Source organism: Meles meles, chromosome 17 (assembly GCF_922984935.1).
Source record: "Meles meles chromosome 17, mMelMel3.1 paternal haplotype, whole genome shotgun sequence".
In the NCBI taxonomy this organism is placed as follows: domain Eukaryota; kingdom Metazoa; phylum Chordata; class Mammalia; order Carnivora; family Mustelidae; genus Meles; species Meles meles.
In genome coordinates, this window is record NC_060082.1 from 58,545,589 (window position 1) to 58,562,858 (window position 17,270).

Here is a 17,270-nt window from a genome sequence, read left to right on the forward strand (position 1 = left end):
AACCAGCTAAATTAAATTTTATAATTTTCATGTTATTTCTAAGTGATGACGTAAGAGGAGGTTTTAGAGGGCTAGGTGCAAGCTCATTTCAAATAACACACTGGAGACTTCGATAGTTTTCATGCCAGCTGCCAAAAGTAAGATTACATACTCATTATATATTCTCCTTCTAGCATTTTCTGAATACTACAGACATTCTGAGGTGGTATGGAAGAATTTCTTCCAGATAAGAGTCATTATAATGGAGCATCTTGAGTCACATTTATAGAATTACCATTTTTATGTTCCTCCTTCACTCGTTTTCCAGCATCCTCGCTCACTGTCTTCAGTCAGGAGTCCCTTAGGTTTGCAAACAGAAGAGCCTGTGACAGAAACATTAGAAAATTTCCGAAGGTCAGATTCCACAAGGCTCTCTGTGGAGGAGCACGGTGATGGGGCTGGGGAGCCTCTCCAGCTATTTCCCAGGGAAGGGAAAATATATTGCACTACCTGTTTTATCCATCAATTTTTAAAGACTGAAATGGAAAAGAGGGGTAAATACCCTTCCTGTTGTAAACCTTCTGGAATTCTGGGATTTGTGATTTTTGTCATTTTTGCTGCCTCTTCATGCCCGAGCTCACCTCCCTCCCCAGCCTGGTTCCCTCCCGTTCTTCTTCTGGGTGGTGGATTGTATACCTTCATTGTCACGGCTAGCGAAAGGTTATAAAGAAGTGACCAAAGGAGGGAGTGGGTATCAGGAAAGGCCCGGGTTGAATCACGAGAGATGGCTCAATGTTTGACATGCAGATAGAATCAATCAGGGGTAAAATTTTAAATCTCTTGAGGTTTAAGGGCATCTAGGTGGCACAGTCAGTTAAGCAACTGACTCTTGGTTTCTACTCAGGTCATGATCTCAAGGTCCTGAGATCGAGCCCCAAGTTGGGTTCTGTCCTCAGCGGGGAGTCTGCTTGGGATTTCTCTCTTTCTCCCTCTCCCCCTCCCCTCTCTTGACTAAATAAATCTTTAAAAAATAAATAAATATTTTGAGGTTTATGAGAAGATTCTGAAAAAAATAGTTGTCTTTAATACAATGTCATATGGCACAGGGAAGAATAATATACCCAGACTGAAATCTTACTGTGCTTCTTAAGTTAGAGAATTAATGGTCTGGGCTAGTGGGGAGGGGAGACAGTTACTTTATACAAAAACCATTGCTTTGGGTTTTCATATCTGCCAACTCTCCCTATTTTTTTTTCCTCCTATGGAAGGAAATGCAGTAAGTTCTCTGTTGAAAATTTACCTTTAGCCTCTCTAATTAATAAATTCTGTGTGTCACATTTCTGTGCCCTAACATATTGTCCTTATGCCTTAAATAGAGAAATAAAGGAGATGGAGATGGTCTTTGAGAAAACTGCCTGATGGTTGTGTTTAGAAACTGAGTTCCCTTTTGTTTAAATGTTTTAAAGTTTGTACCCTTGGAAATTGAAAGCATTCATTAAGGGAGGCTTGAAGCCAGCTATGGCTACCCACACATGGACCGAGTTCTTTGTCGAAGTCAGTAGTGAGGGCGAGCGGGTGCTGAGGAGTGGATGGGTTCTTCTGTTACGGCGTGGAAGGACTCTGTTCCGAACCAGTGGTACGTTTTCTTAGGGCTCTTTAGCTTTGCCGTTAAAAAGTGTTTTCCCTTGTGTCTCAAATACCTTAATTTAGCTGCTGCTACAATAAAAAGCTTCCGGTTCAGAAAATTTGAGAGAAAAATGCGAAGTTCAAACATGTATAAAATAACTCTCCGAAGTTCACTTTGTGTTTCGGTATGATTGCTACAGGGGAGCTTTTATTCGCAGAACACAAATGTCGGCTTCTGGTCCTAGAACCTGAACCAAATGACGTAAAAATTTGGTTCTAGAATATTTACATGTGATGCCTATATTTTCTATATGTAGATATTCTAGTATAGTTAGTATACAGTGTTACATTAGCTACAGGGGTACAATGTAGTGACTCAACAACTCTATGCACTGCTCAGTGCTCATGGCCTCATGGCAACAAGCGCACTCCTTAATCCCCATCGTCTGTTTCGCCCACCCCCCACCCACCTCCCCTCTGGTGACCATCAGGTGTGTTCTCTGTAGTTAAGAGTTTGGTTTTTGGCTTGTCTCTTTTTTCTATTCCCTTGTTTTGTTGCTTAAATTCTACATGTAAGTGAAATTGCATGATTTCTATCTTTGTCTGACTGACTTGTTTCACCTAGCATTATTTCTCTAGATCCATTAGGTTGTTGCAAATGGACAGATTTCATTTTCTTTTTCTTTTTTTTGGGGGGGGAGGGGGTTATAATTACAGTGCATTGTTTTCTCAGTATATTTTTTAAAATTTTATTTATTTTTTTCAGTGTTCCAAAATTCATTGTTTATGCACCACACCCAGTGCTCCATGCAGTACGTGCCCTCCTTAATACCCACCACCTGACTCAGCCATCCTACCCCCCGCAAAACCCTCAGTTTGTTTCTCAGAGTTCACAGTCTCTCGTGGTTTGTCTCCCTGTCTGATTTCCCCCAACTCTAGTCCATTGTAGATACCTGCCAAAGCTGCTTTCTCCATTCATCAACCGATGAATACTTCGGTTGCTTCCATAACTTGGTTATTATAAATAATGCTGCAGTAACCATAAGAGTACATGTATGTTTTTGAACTAGTGTTTTCATATTCTATGGGCAAATTCCTAGCAGAAGAATTACTAGATCATGCAGTAATTGTAGTTTTAATTGTTTTTGAGGAAACTCCATATTTTTTTGAGCAAACTTTTCCACAGTGGCTACACCAGTTTGCATTCCCACAAACAGTGCCTGAGGGTCCCTTTTTCTCTACATCCTCACCAACACCTGTTTGTTTCTTGTGTTTTTGATTTTAGCCATTCTGACTGGTGTGAGGTGATCGCTCATTTACATTTCCCTGATGTTGAGCTAATGTTGAGCATCTTTTCATGGGTCTGTTGGCCATCTGCATGTTTTCTTTGGAGAAATGTCTATTTGTGTTCTCTGCCCATTTTTTAATTAGATTATTTGGTTTTTGGGTTATTGAGTTGTATCAGTTCTTTGTGTATTTTGGACACTAACTCTTTATCTGATATGTCATTTGTAAATATCTTCTCCCATTCTGTAGACTGCCTTTTGGTTTTGCTGATTGTTTCCTTTGCTGTGCAGAAGCTTTTTTTTTTTTTTTAAAGATTTTATTTATTTATTTGACAGAGAGAGATCACAAGTAGGCAGAGAGGCAGGCAGAGAGAGTGAGAGGGAAGCAGGCCCCCCACCGAGCAGAGAGCCCGATGCGGGACTCGATCCCAGGACCCCGAGATCATGACCTGAGCCGAAGGCAGCGGCCCAAACCACTGAGCCACCCAGGCGCCCCCAGAAGCTTTTTAATTTTGATATAGTCCCCATTGTTTATTTTTGCTTTTATTTCTCATGCCCAAGGAGACATGTGTAGAAAAATCTTGCAATAGCCAATGTCAGAAATTACTGCCTATGCTCTCTTCTAGGATTTTTATGGCTTCAGTTCTCACCTTAGGTCTGTAATCCATTTTGAATGTATATTTTTGTATGGTATAAGAAAGTGATCCAGTTTCATTCTTTTGCATGTAGCTGTTCAGTTTTCCCAGCACCATATTCTTGCCTTCTTGGATAAAGATTAATTGACCATATAATTGTGGGTTTATTTCTGGCTCTCTCTTCTGTTCTGTCGATCTGTGTGTCTGTCTGTGCACCAGTACCGTGCTGTTTTGATTACTACAGCTTTGTAGACTATCATGAAATCTGGGATTGTGGATTGAAATGTCCCCAGTTTTATTCTTCTTTTTCATGATTACTTTGGTTATTTGGGGTTTTTTTGTGGTTCCATATAAATTTTAGGATTACTTGTTCTAGTTCTCTGAAAAATGCTTTTGGTATTTTGGTACGGATTTCATTGAATCTGTAGATCCCTTTGGGTAATATGGACATTTTCACAATATTTGTTCTTCCAATCGACAAGCATTAAATTGCTTTCTGTTTGTGTGGTCTTCAATTTTCATCATTAGTGTTGTATAGTTTTTAGAGTGCAAATCTTTCACCTTTTTGGTTAAGCTTATTCCTAGGTATTTTATTCTTTTTGGTGCAATTATAAATGTGTTTTTCCACATTTCTCTTTCCCCTCCTTCATTATTAATGTATAGAAACATAATGGACTTCTGTATATTGATTTTGTATCTTGCAACCTTTCTGAATTCATTTACCAGTTCTGGTATTTTCTTTGTGAAATTTATAGGGTTTATGTAAATAGTATTATGTCATCTGTAAATAGTGAAAATTCTATTTCCTGTTTACCGATTTTGATGCCTTTTCATTCTTTTTCTTGTTTGATTGCTATGGCTAGGATTTCCAGTACTATGTCAAATAAAAATGATGAGAGTAGATATCCTTGTCTTGTTCTTGATCTTATGGGAAAAGCTCTCAGTTTTTCACCCTTGAGTATGATGTTAGCTGTGTGTTTTTCGTACATGTCTTTTATTATGTTGAGGTATGTTCTCTCTAAACCTACTTTGTTAAGGGTTTTTATCATGTTTCATAGAATATTTAAGATTTCACTTTAGTAGTTTTTTTTTTTTTTACAAAATACAGAGGTTCAGCAATCACTTGTACCAACTCACTAGAGTTTTACTGTCTTGAAAAGATATAGTGTTATATTATAAAGGCTTTTGATGATTTCAAGAGGAATATTGTGAAGAATCCACATAACTATATTTGGTAATAATAAAATAATTTAAATGTATGTTTTAATTTTATGTCATGATAAATATTTTAAGGTAATACTCCATAATACTCACTTTAATTTTTAGAAAGATTTTCTAAGTTGTTTTTTATTGAAATAATCCCATTAATATGCTTTTCTAAAAGCATCTGTGTGAAGTGCTCATTCATTAATTGTTTAACCTGTGCACTTTCCTAAGAAAACTGTTTATACAAAAAAAAAAAATACTTTGAAAAGTATTTAAACTTTTATTTCTGGGCTTTATTTCCATTCTTTTTTTTTTTTTTTTTTTTAAGATTTTTTATTTATTTATTTGACAGAGAGAGAGATCACAAGTAGGCAGAGAGGCAGGCAGAGAGAGAGGAGGAAGCAGGCTCCCTGCAGAGCAGAGAGCCCGATGTGGGACTCGATCCCAGGACCCTGAGATCATGACCCGAGCCGAAGGCAGCGGCTTAATCCACTGAGCCACCCAGGCGCCCTATTTCCATTCTTTTACTACTTGGTATAAACAGAAATTCCTTGCATATTTTCACTTGAGCACATACAGATATACTAGGGAGAGAAACTAGTATTTTTATTAAAAGTGGGATTAGGTTAAAAAAAAAGTAACTGTTTTAGCTCAGGAACACTGGCGCACAATGCCTCTCAGAATAATATGAATGAGGAAACGTGTCTGGAATTGGCTCAGTAGGACTTTAAAGCATCCTACCTATATTGTGGATTGGGGCAGAATGAGAGAGGGTAGCCTACAGGTACCAGTGAAAACAGGAAAAGGAAAAAAGAAGGGAGGAAAGTTAAAGGAAAAGATGCCAGAGAAGTAGGAGGGAAGGCAAGGGATATGGGAATGATTGCCCATTCATTCATTTTGCACACATTTATTTCCATGTGTCTGGACCCTGGGCTTTTTTTTTTTTTTTTTGGTGGGAGTGGGGAGTATGAGGGAGGGGCAGAGGGAGAGGGAAAGAGAGAATCCCAAGCAGAGTCCCCACCCACCATGGACCCTTTCATGGGGCTCAATCTCATGACCCTGAGATCACGACCTGAACTGAAATTGTGAGTCAGATCCTTAACCCACTGAGCCACCCCGGGGGTGGAGGGCATGCCAGACCCCTGGCATTTTAAGCAGAGGATCAGATAAGCCCTCAATCTCTTCAGAGGCCTAAGCCTGTCGTTCCATCGATTGGACTAATAGAAGCATTTGAAACAAAAGATGAGGCAGAGTAGAGAGCGAGAATGGACAAAGAGATCTGGGCAGGGATATCAATAGATTGGATGCCTAAGGACCGGAGAGCTGGAAGGTGAGCTTCTCCTTACACCTTGGCAGAGTATGGAACCACATCCCGTCTCTCCTCTTCCATGCCGACAGGGGACCTGTGACTTACTTCTGGTGTCTTCTCTGACCCTGTCCTAGGTAGTGACCCCCTGGGGACCCTGAGGATCACACCCACACAACCATCCATCTCCCCGAAAATCCCATATTAGTGTCTTTCACGCAAGGAGCCTCTATCACTGCCCTCGGAGTATTGCACACAAGAGTTGCATTTGGTGTCAGATAAATGGGTAAATAACGAATCAGGATGATGAATGCTGCTAACAGGATGAGCACATCACCTAGGTCCGAGGGATCGACAAAGTCTCCTGGAGGAAGCAGACATTACCCCGTGTTAGCTCTTTTTTCTTTCTTTTAAAAAATTCCATCAGGATAAACCTATTCTGGAAAGGCCTTTAATTTGCTTCGCAGCGGAGAAAAAAATGTTTACATTTTGGTTTGATTCAAAGTTAACAGATTTGATTGGTTTGATCCAGTGTTTCATTGGTGAGTTAATGCTGGTCAAGTCGTGATTACACTTGAAAAGTACATGTTAAAGTTTCTATTCCCCTCCTGCGATTTCATACCCATTTAAAAATGTGTGAAGTATCAGGGTCTTTCGTCCTGCATTTCCACCATCCGTTTTGTACATAAATATGTGCAGGCAGTACGCCGTTGCAACTTAATACAGAACACGTGCCCTCAGAGCAGTTTAACTCGTGTGTTATAATATGTGTGTGTACACCAACTTATTTCCTGATTTGAAACTGCAGTTTTATCAGACTTTTAGAGGAAATGCCAAATCATGATAGGTTGCACTAGATTTCGTAGAAGAGCTCTTTAGAGCAGTGGAGGAGTCTCAAAGGACTGAACGCTTTTTCACACTTTACGTTCTTTCCTATAAACCTGATTTAGAGACATTCGTTGTTTCTTGGTTTTGTTTTTTGGTTTTTGTTTTTTTCTTTTACGGAAACTATAACAGTAAGTCAGCATCCATTTGTGGTGCCGGGTTCATCTCACGTCTGTGGTGGCCTATTCTGCTTTCTTCTTGACGGGCTTTGTTCTGTTCTGTCCTAAGTGTCTCTTTCCAACCCAGCTGCTGCCGTGCGTTCCAGGCGCTCATACTTGGTCTTGGCTGGGATGTCTAATATGCCGTTTCAGATTTAACACGGCTGAAATAAAGCATCTGGACTTGCTCCCAGCTCCCTGCAACCAAACCTTTACCAGTCTTGCTCCTGTTAATGAATGGCAACTTTATGGAGCCCACGCTCAGGCCCACACTCAAACCTGATCCTTGACTCTCTCCGCTCCCCTCGATAGTCCGTTAGTAAATCCTACTGGCAGCACCACTCACTTCTCCCTAGTTCTGCCACCAACATCCAGACCTCCAAGCTAACCTAGGCTTCTCATTCCCTCTCCTTCTACCCTTGTCTTTCTATAGCCCGTTCTCCTTGCGACAGCCAGAGTGGTCCTTTACAAAGGGAAATCCTATCATTCTCACCTTGGCTCAGAAGTAACCCATTGCCTTTTGTCTCATTTAGAATACAATGTAGACATGGCTCTAAGCACCTATACAGTCTAACTGCGCTGTGATCTCTTATTTCACCCTTCTTCTTCTTCCTTGCCCTGCTTTGCCCACACCAGCTTTCTTGCTGTTACTCTGTACCTAAAAAGATTTTCACCTCAGGGCCTTTGCACTTGCTTTTCTCCTGACATGAACGTGCATCACCACTACCACCCCCACTAGAATTTAAGCTTCATGTAGGCAGGAACTTTGTTTATTCCTTCACTGTTCATCCCAGCACCTGCCTGAGGCAGCGATGTGTGGCCAGGACCTAGATTTTCTGATTCTAAATCCAGTGCTCTTTCTGTGATTCTGGGTGGCCTTCCATAGGTTTTGAGGTCCCTTGAGCACAGTGATCGCATCTACTGTTCCTTTTGGCCCACACCCCATAGGGTCCAGGACTGTGCTGCCTAGCTGGTGAGAACCTTCCATGTCCCTAGTAACTGCCATGGCTGGACTTTCTGTGCTCCTTGTGATCCATCAGCTCGATCACAGACTCTCTCAGGGTGTCCTTCCCTCTTTGTAGGAATAAAAGACAGGCTGCTGTTCCCCATAGATAGATAGTGGCATTTGGAAACTGCAGGCAGTGTGAGGGAAAAAAAAAATAAAAAACAAACCCAACTTGATAGGAGTCTAGTTCTCAATAAATAGATTATTTGTATTCTGAAACTTGAACCTGTCATGGGACTGGGTGAGTTGGGAGAAAAGGGTTCGATGGAAATTGACAGGCCCTGTGCTGGTTTAAGCCTGAGGTTTGTGCGCGATGTTGCTACTCCTGCACCTAACCCGACCTTCTTAAGGAAAGTGTGTCCCAGACAGCTTCTTTTGCAAGTGAAAGAGCCTCCCAGTTTGGCTTGGATCTTTGCAAAGCAACCACTAAAAGTATTCAAACTCCTACTTTTGCTTTTGAACATTTCTGTTCTCTCTCGCCTGCCTGCGAAGTTTCTTAGGCGACTCTGGTAATCCCGATTGTCTTCCCCTTGTTTTCACAGGTGATCTGCAATGCGTTCACCATCTGCAATGCGGAGATGCAGGAAGTTGGTGTTGGCCTCTATCCAAGGTATGGCGAATGGTGTTTCATTTACTGGAAGAAACAACTGTAATTCACCCAGCTCCCCGACCTTGTGGAAGGTGTCAGGACGGCCGTTGCCGCAGCTGGTTCAAGAGCGATGCTTGTTTGAAACCTAATGATAAATTATAAGAAAATGGAAAGTCTTAAGTTTAAAGGAAAGAATTTTATAACCCCGTAGTATATGCTGTGGTATGAGCAAGGAGGCAGACCTCAGACCTAAATTCTTGATCTCGGGAGCCTTGGGGTAAGAAGTTAGGGATGGTGGGTGCTAATGAAACTTGGTTATGACCTTGTGGCATCTGGGTGGCTCAGTCGGTCGGTCATCTGCCTTCAGCTCAGGTCATGATCTCAGGGTCTGGGATGAGCCGCGCATCAGGCTTCCTGCTCAGTGGGGAGCCTGCTTCTCCCTCTGTCTGCTGCTCCCCCTGCTCATGCTGTCTCTCTCTCAAATAAATAAACAAATAAATAATCTGAAAATAATCGGTTATCCCTCACCCCACCCTGATGTTGGGTGGAAGCACAGGGGTGTTTGACCAGGCTCAGGGGGTTGCACACATTGGGGTCATTTGGTCTTTTGGCTCAGCATTGTCCAAACTCCACTGTCCCCGACTTTCAGGGTTTGGCCTTCTGAAGTGTTTTCTGCTGCAGCCGCTGAGGGGACTCTCTTCCCCTGAGCTGCCAGGATGTCCCTTTGCGAACACTGCAGTCACTCCTCGGTCCATTTTGTTTTCGTGCTGGGAAGGTGCAAATTCGAATATAGTCCTTCTTATGTTTAGTTGTGAACCTGAGAATTCAGCTGGTTTTCTTACTTCTCATGAGTGTTGTAAGTCACGGGTCTGTTGGTCGGGTCCTGAGAGAGACGGGTCGGAGCAGAGGCTTGGAGTTCACACTGTCTCGTTCTGATTCAGTCCCCCTTCCGAGCTGTGCATCCTGGGGCAAGCCGTTGACTTCCCCATGCTCGTCCTATCATCTCTCAGTGCCTCCGTGAGATTCGCATGATGCCTGAATTCGGGAAACCTGTGTAAGGGCTAAGAAAGTGCTTTCTACACAGCGAGCGCTCCCTGATCGTTCTTCTGAGGATTGCCCAGTATGGTGTAGCTTACATTCGTTCCCGTTCCAGATGGCAAAAAGTCACTTCTGTGGTATTAAAATGACTGGCCCGGGGCCCCAGACGCTCTAGGATCTCGTCAGCGAGATGCCGTCAGCCTTCTGCGTCAGAGGGAGGACTCTCGTTGTCCTTCAGGAGGCAGGCACGTCCTGCAGAGGGGCTGTACGAGCCAGAGCTGTGTGTGAAAGGCCGGTGGTGACCTGGCTGCCGTCTAAGGAGACAGCCATCCCCCACGCTCACCCCAGAAAGCACTCAGAAAGGTTTTTGTTAACACACTTCCCCTAAGTAACCTCCATCTTGAGGAGCGTTTTGCTGTATACGATGTGGGCTGGTGACATTTCTGGGACTTCTCCCAGAGCCCTCAGTCTCGTGCCCTGTTAGCCTTACCTGTCAGTGACATTAGATGTTTGACTCTGTCTACTGAGTGACGCTGCCCTCTTTTTTCTCCTTCCTCCAGTATGTCTTTGCTCAATCACAGCTGTGACCCCAACTGTTCCATTGTGTTCAACGGGCCCCACCTCTTGCTGCGAGCAGTCCGGGACATTGAGGCAGGAGAGGAGGTAAGCCACCTGCTTTTCCCAGCACCTGGCCTTCTGCATCAGAGACCCTTTCCTGAAACCAGCTGTGCCTCAGGGACAGCTTGTCCAGATCCTTCCGCCAGGGAGAAGAAATAATGCATCCACCCAGCGACCCATTTGCCCTGCAGTCCATGTCCAGGATTACAGCTGGATCGCCTTCGTAAACGACCGTTGTTCTGGGTCTCCACGGTCCTCTTGTATGTGTGCCAGAGAAGGGTGTGAGTGTGTGATGGAGTGTCTGTGCTCAGTGCAGGGGACAGTCTACCAGCCTCTCACATCCCAGCCCGTACTCATCCTTCCCCGGGCAGGAGTACAGCCCAGCTTGTAAATGGGATCCCAAGGGTTTCCTTACCCCTAGGGCCACCGTCCCATTTTGTGGGTGACTCATATGTACCTTCATTTGCTAGAAAGCAAACAAGCTTTACTCATTCACATGGTCATGGGGACTTTGCGGATCTCGCGACGTCGGTGTGTGATTGTTCAGCAAAGATATGAAGGGGAGAGGGGCCAGAGAGTGTAACCTCCGATGGTGACTTAGACTTGACCCTCCCGGGTTGTAACCTGCCACACCGGCCTCTTGGGAAGAAGAGCTTCTTCGAAGCTCCAGATCTCACAGGGCAGCTGGGGATGAGCTACCCCCAGAACCCCCCTGCCCAGGTTTTGCACACCCACCACCCCGAATGTGGGCTTATAGGTATTTATGCTTTTTAGAACCTAGTTTCCTTCCACCTTCCAATTTGCTAAAGTGGGTATTTATTGCAAGGAAGGCAGAGTATCATAAGCTTTTATGGCATTTATGCAACACTCAGCCAATAAAACCTAAACTCGGGGGCACCATATTTTATGTAGACAGGGATTTGGCTTGGAGAAGATTCCCTCCAATCTGATTAGCAGCTGAGTAAGTTGTCTCCTGTACAGCCACTTACTGGATTTCCCTTTTTTAGGGCCCCTGTGCTCAGTACACTGGGGTGTCTGTCAACGAGACGGAGAGTGGCGTTGCTGTTTATTCTAGGGCCACATGTGACGTCAGGGCAGGTACGAAAGGGGGCACCGGCCGTTTGCAGCAGCAGCAGTGCGCAGCCGGGCCGACTGTCCGAGGAGACGTGTCACTCCTGCCGAAGAGATGATGATTTACTAAATTAAAAAAAAAAAAGGCAATAACAGGAGAGGCAAACAGAAAAACTATTAGGAGCAGTCAGAATTTTCAGGAACCACAAAGAGATTTTCCTATGCCTGGTTTCCTAGGCTTGGCTGCCCATTATTTTCCCTGGTTGGTTTTCATTTAGTTGGAAAAAAGTCTTGTTTCTTGGTGCTGATTTCACTTTTTTCACGTCCATTTCCTTCCATCTCTGGAACAAGCAAATCCTTCCTCTTGCTCGACACAAAATAATTGTGCTCAGCTTCAGGTCCTGCAGACTCAGATCCATTCCCGCATGATACTTACTAAAGCATCTTCCCAACAAAGGGAGGGTTCCTTCCCTAAGTCCTTCATACCATCTTGTTCGGAAGATAATATTGTTTAATTGAGGTGTAATCGACGTATGACATTCTGTATGTTTCCGGAGTATCACACGGTGATTTGATGTTTGTCTGTGTTGTAAAATGATCACCACAGTAGTTCTAGTGAACATCCATCACCAAACATAGTTACAGAAATGTTTTCTCTTCTTTCTCAAGAGTTCTTGGGAACTCTTAAGATTTACTCCTTAGTGACTTTCAAATATGCTTTGCAGTATTGTTGCCTGTAGTTCCCATGCTGTGCGGACTTACTTTATCCTGGGGACTTGGTACTCTTCGACTGACTTCACCGATTTGGCACCCCTGTCCCACCTCTGGCATCGACCGATCTGTTGTCTATGTCTATGAGCTTGATTTTTTTTTTTTCTGAAAATAAAATTTTTCCCACCCCATTATGCATGTATTGGTGGGTGACATTTTGTCTGCACAGTTGTTCCCCTTCCCCGATGTTCCTGTGTTAATGTTACACACCTTTCGGGGTCCTTTCAAACATCATCTCTCTATAAACATCTTCCCGATTTCCCAGGTTGAAGGAAATGTCTTTCGCTTTGAGATCTCCTCTGGCTCTTCTGATGATCTCTCTGTTCGGCCATAAGCTCCGTGAGGGCAGGCCGTTGTGTCTTACTTCCGTATCTTCTTCAGTACCTGGTACTTGGCCTTATCCCCAGGAGGCATCCATGGCTCCCTGTTGACTTGACTTCCATTCAAGTGAGCTTCCATAAAGACCAGGATTGCTTATCACCCAGGGAACCGTTGGCATTCCGGATGGATTAGCGGCTCATTGTGTAGGACGCGTGTGTCGCTGAAGGCTGCTGTCCTGAGTCCCCTGATGCCTGTAGTGACCCACCCCCACCCCCACCCCCACCGCCGGACACTCCTCTTGCACATTTCAAACTGGGCCCTTGGGGCAGATGTGGGGTGGAGGGGGAACCAGGAGAAAAGACATTTTGAGGTTGATTAAAAGGGCAGTTTCTTTTTACTGTGCAAATATTTGCTTTAGATCAACTGAGCAAGGAAGTAAATTTGGAAGCTTTTGGCAGTTTCTTAGCATCAACTTTGCATCTTGGCTTTACTGCTCGTCAGGGAGTGCTAGCATGTTCTCCCTGGGATGTGAGTCCCAGAATATAGGCTCTATGAGCGAACACTGCATATTGCTTATTATAGAGAAAATCCGTACTCTGTATCTGTTGAGTGAGTGAATAAGGCTTGCTAAAGGCAAAACAGAGGTGGAATAGAATGTTAGAGCCATTTTTAAAACTACCTCTAATCTTCAGGTGTGTCCCATGGGCCCCAGAAAGAAAGTAACACAAGAGCTAGCCATTGCCAGTTCGAGATGAGAACATTTTGGACCTCAGCTCAGGACAGCTGGGGATTTACAAAGTTTCCAGAGTAGAAGTCACCGTGGAAATTTCCTACCCTTTGTTTCTCCGCACATGAAGCCATCCTGCGGACCGCTTTCAGATCCTTCGCTTCAAACCAGCACCGCCTGCTACATTTTGCTACTTCAGGATTTCCACGCCAATGCTGAGTTGTTGGGTCTGTTGGTTTGGTTTGGGTTAGTTGGTTTGGTTTGGTTTTGCTTCGGGATTTTTGTCTCCTTATCTAGTACCTCCTACAGAGAGGTTTATAGTAAGGTTGGAGGGATGGCCCTCATGCTGGCTTGCTAACGGCTGCCTCTGCAGGGTTTGGGTAAACCGTGAAATGTGTATTACCCGCTGACCGTGTTCTGAAACGTGGATCAGGGAAGAAAGCTGGGCAGTCCGGGCCACCCTCCTGAGAATTCTTGGTGAGAAGAGGTTGTAGCTGTTACAGATACTGCCTCTGGAGCCATATCAACTTCGAGAAATGTGATTTGCACAAACTGAGCATATCAGTATCCCTCCTATCAGTTTTAATTTAAATTGTTGTGAGATTAAGACAGTCTGTTTCTTCCCTCAGACCTCTTTACTTATGTGCTAACTCATTTGACTACTTAATTGGGTGTCGTGTCCTGGGGTGGGCATTGGGAATACAAAGAGGAGTAAGACCTAGCCTTGCCTTCAGGAGCTCAAGGTATAAACGAGGAAACTGACACAGAACAGAAAGTAATAACGGAATATGAAAAGTACAGTAGGATAAAGTACACGGGGCTTTATAGACATTCAGATCAGGGGCACCCATGTAGTGGAAGGGGCCTGGGTAGGGAGGAGGTAAGAAAGGCTTCCAGAGAAGTGACTTGGACTCTAGAGTTCAAGGTGGCTGAGACAGGAGGGCATTCCAGACAAAGACACGGAGACAAGGGACAGAGTGGTGATTTCGAGGAGCAGGAAGTGTTCTCATCAATAGACTGGAGACTTTGAAGGGGACCAGCTGAGGAAGGAATATGCAGGGACCGGACGTGATTGTAGGACCCCTTGGGGGCTTTATCAAGGAACATGTCTGGGCTATGGGAGGCACTCAGTAGATGTTGGTGAAGGGGTTGGGGACAGGCCATGGGGTGCCACTGAAGCAGCAGTCTGTGTTCAGATTCTCCGTGTGTAAGCACGTCGGGTCAGTGAGGGTCAGGCTGATGCAGTAATCCAAGCAAGAGGTGACCAAGGCACCCTGAGTCAGGAGGAATTCAGGTGGCAGCTCATGGTGGGGGATCCGAAGAAGCAGCTCAAATTAGCCTGAATTGCTAATGACGGAGCACAAGGGTGTGACAACGAGAAGAGAAAGACTAGCAGGCAGGTGTGATTTGAAAGATAAGTGAGATTTGCCGTCTTGTTTTCCGTTCAGAGCCAGTACCTGCAGAAAACTTGGTAATCGTCACCGTGTGAGTCCAGAAATGAAAACGAAGTCTAATTTTAATTTGGTCTTCTTATCCACTCTTTTGTACATAATGAAAAGATGGACTTCATGGAAAAGGGGTTCCTTTGCCTTGAAAATTTCAAGTAAGCAATATATCCACATTCGGCAGATATCTTTCATCATCTCACTCTAATGTTGCAAGTGACTTACTGCATTTCCCATAAAAGCTGCTCTAAAATGGCAAAGCAATGGTCAGTGGCATTAATATTTTAATGCGATTTTGTTCTGTGCCATTAAAGCATCCACTGATCAATGGCAAGTTTCACATTTACGTTCCTGCTAAATGAGCCCTATGCGTAGTGAGCAGATTCTTAAATAAAAGTGGTGAAGCAGCGAGTCTTCAAGAAAGGTTTTTTATCTTTGGCTGATAAAATGATTTCAATGTCATTGCCCATTAGTAACCTATGGTGCTTCCCTTCCCCCCCGAAAATATGCATAAAAATGTTTTGCCATTGAGACCCTTAGTTTTGACACAGAGTGTTTTGTGAACTCGGAGGAACGTGGAGGAGGCACAAAGTGGGGAATGGGGCAGTCTTCACGGGAAGTGGCATGTTTGAGCCAAGCTTGCGGGCTGAGAGCACTCAGAAGAAGCCGATGGTGCAGGGCAAGCGCGGGCAGGCAGGGGCAGGGGTGCTCAGGACCCACACTGTTTCCGAGGCATTGCAGGGTATATAACCGTGAAGACTGGAAAGTGACCGGAGAGATATCCAGGCTAGAAAGGCAGACAGAAGATCAGTGGGGAAGCCTTTGTGTGCCTTACCCCCCAGGCAGCAAGAAGTCATCAAAAATGTTCACGTAGGGTCACTTGGGTGACTCAGTTAGTTAAGCCACTGCCTTCGGCTCAGGTCATGATCTCAGGATCCTGGGATCGAGCCCCATGTCGGGCTCTCTGCTCAGCATGGAGCCTGCTTCCCCCTCTCTCTCTGCCTGGCTCTCTGCCTACTTGCGATCTCTCTCTGTCAAATAAATAAATAAATAAATAAATAAATAAAATCTTTTAAAAAAAAAACTTCATGTAGGGAGATGACGTGATCAGATGTGAGTTTCAGGAAGAGCTCTCAGTGGAGTTTCAAAGATGAGAACTAGACCACAGACAGTGGGAGACGCGTTAGGAAGCCATAGCCCAGTGCAGGTAGTGGTCACGGGCAGTAACGGGGTAGGGATGGACTCTGTCAGGGTCTGTGTAGTGGAGTTAAATGAGATAACTAGTGTCTTATTGCCTGTTCACTGGCTGGCATGATCACTCATGAGTTTTGGCCGGTGTGATTCAGTCTGGGTTAGCCAGACTTCTTTCTCTGGCCCTGGATTTGTTGGCTTCACACAGAGCACATCGTCATCACCCAGTAAGTACTGCCAGTTGATCTGATCTGATGGCGGGGGCTGATGACTGCCGTTGGGCTGGAGTAAGGAGAGTCCCAGAACCAACCCAAGAGGGAGCACAGAGTTCAGTTCATTTTACCATCAACTCATTTAAGGAATCCGGGGCTCTGAGGGCAAGGCGAATGCCTATGCCGCCCCAGACAGAAACACAGGGCGGTTTCAGAATTGGTTGTTTGGAATTTGGTACATAGTGTTGTCTATAAACAAGAGGAGCTTGCCTGATGTGATGGCCCCCAGGCAGCTTGGACTTCAGATCACAAAGCAAAAAAAGGGACTCAATTGCGAAGGAGTCCAGTTGTCAGAGAACACCGTGTCGCACAGGCTCATGCGCTTTAGGGTCAGTGCTGGTGCAGCCTCGAGAAGTGAGTCTCCGTTCAGCCCCCGGAAGGCTGGGAAGCAGCTGTATTGCAAAAAGACTGTCTGGCATGATGTGGATGTGCAAATCCGCCCACATCGTCGCTGTCCCATGCTGCCTCGCTCCGTGAGTGCCTGGCATGTACTCGGTGTTCAGTAATACCGTCGTCTACACTTCCCGAGGCTAGATACTCTTGTTTCTGTGTTTCAGAGTGGCATGTTATAGTTGCCTAACGTGGGAAGCATCTACAGAGAGCCAGCCAGCCAGACCCAGCTGTGGCTCCTGTCACCCTGGGGACGGCCATGGTGGGTGGGACAGCTCTGGCTGGCTGACCAGGCCTCCTTTCCCCTGTGGCCCAGCCGAAGCTATGTTTTCTGTCAAAGAGGATGGCCTTCTGTGCTCTACCGTGCTTTCCAGGATGTAAGATGTGCTTCGTAGACACGAAATGCTTTCTTTTAAGTCTTAAAACTTTACGTCTAAGAAAAAGCACCTGGGAATTTTCGCTCTCCGGAGCTTTGGTCACCTTCTGCCGTGGATGGTCCTGCTGTCGTCCTCTCCTGTGGCACGTCCGCTTCCACCCGCCACACACGCCCCCAAGATTACTCTCTACACGTGAAAATGAATACAGAGTATTGTACATAGTATGTGACAAGTGGACACCTGTTACCGAGAAGAGAAAAGGAGAAAAGTGTGAGGGGACAAGGGGGCCCGAGGGGGGGAGCGTCGGGTGTTCGGACCACAGTGAGGATGCAAGATTGACTGAAACCCAGCACAGGTGAGGGGGCCCCGTCGT

General features: G+C 45.0%; 1 protein-coding gene across 4 annotated transcripts in view; it reads left to right on the plus strand.

Moving 5' to 3' along the window:
* SMYD3 (SET and MYND domain containing 3) overlaps positions 1-17,270 on the plus strand; it is a 699,109-nt gene that overhangs the window by 540,075 nt on the left and 141,764 nt on the right. For all 4 annotated transcript variants that reach the window (XM_045982186.1, XM_045982189.1, XM_045982187.1 and 1 more), the window contains 2 exons: positions 8,630-8,697; positions 10,275-10,377. In XM_045982186.1, the coding sequence (XP_045838142.1) occupies positions 8,630-8,697; positions 10,275-10,377 (171 nt within the window). The remainder of the gene's footprint in view (positions 1-8,629; positions 8,698-10,274; positions 10,378-17,270) is intronic.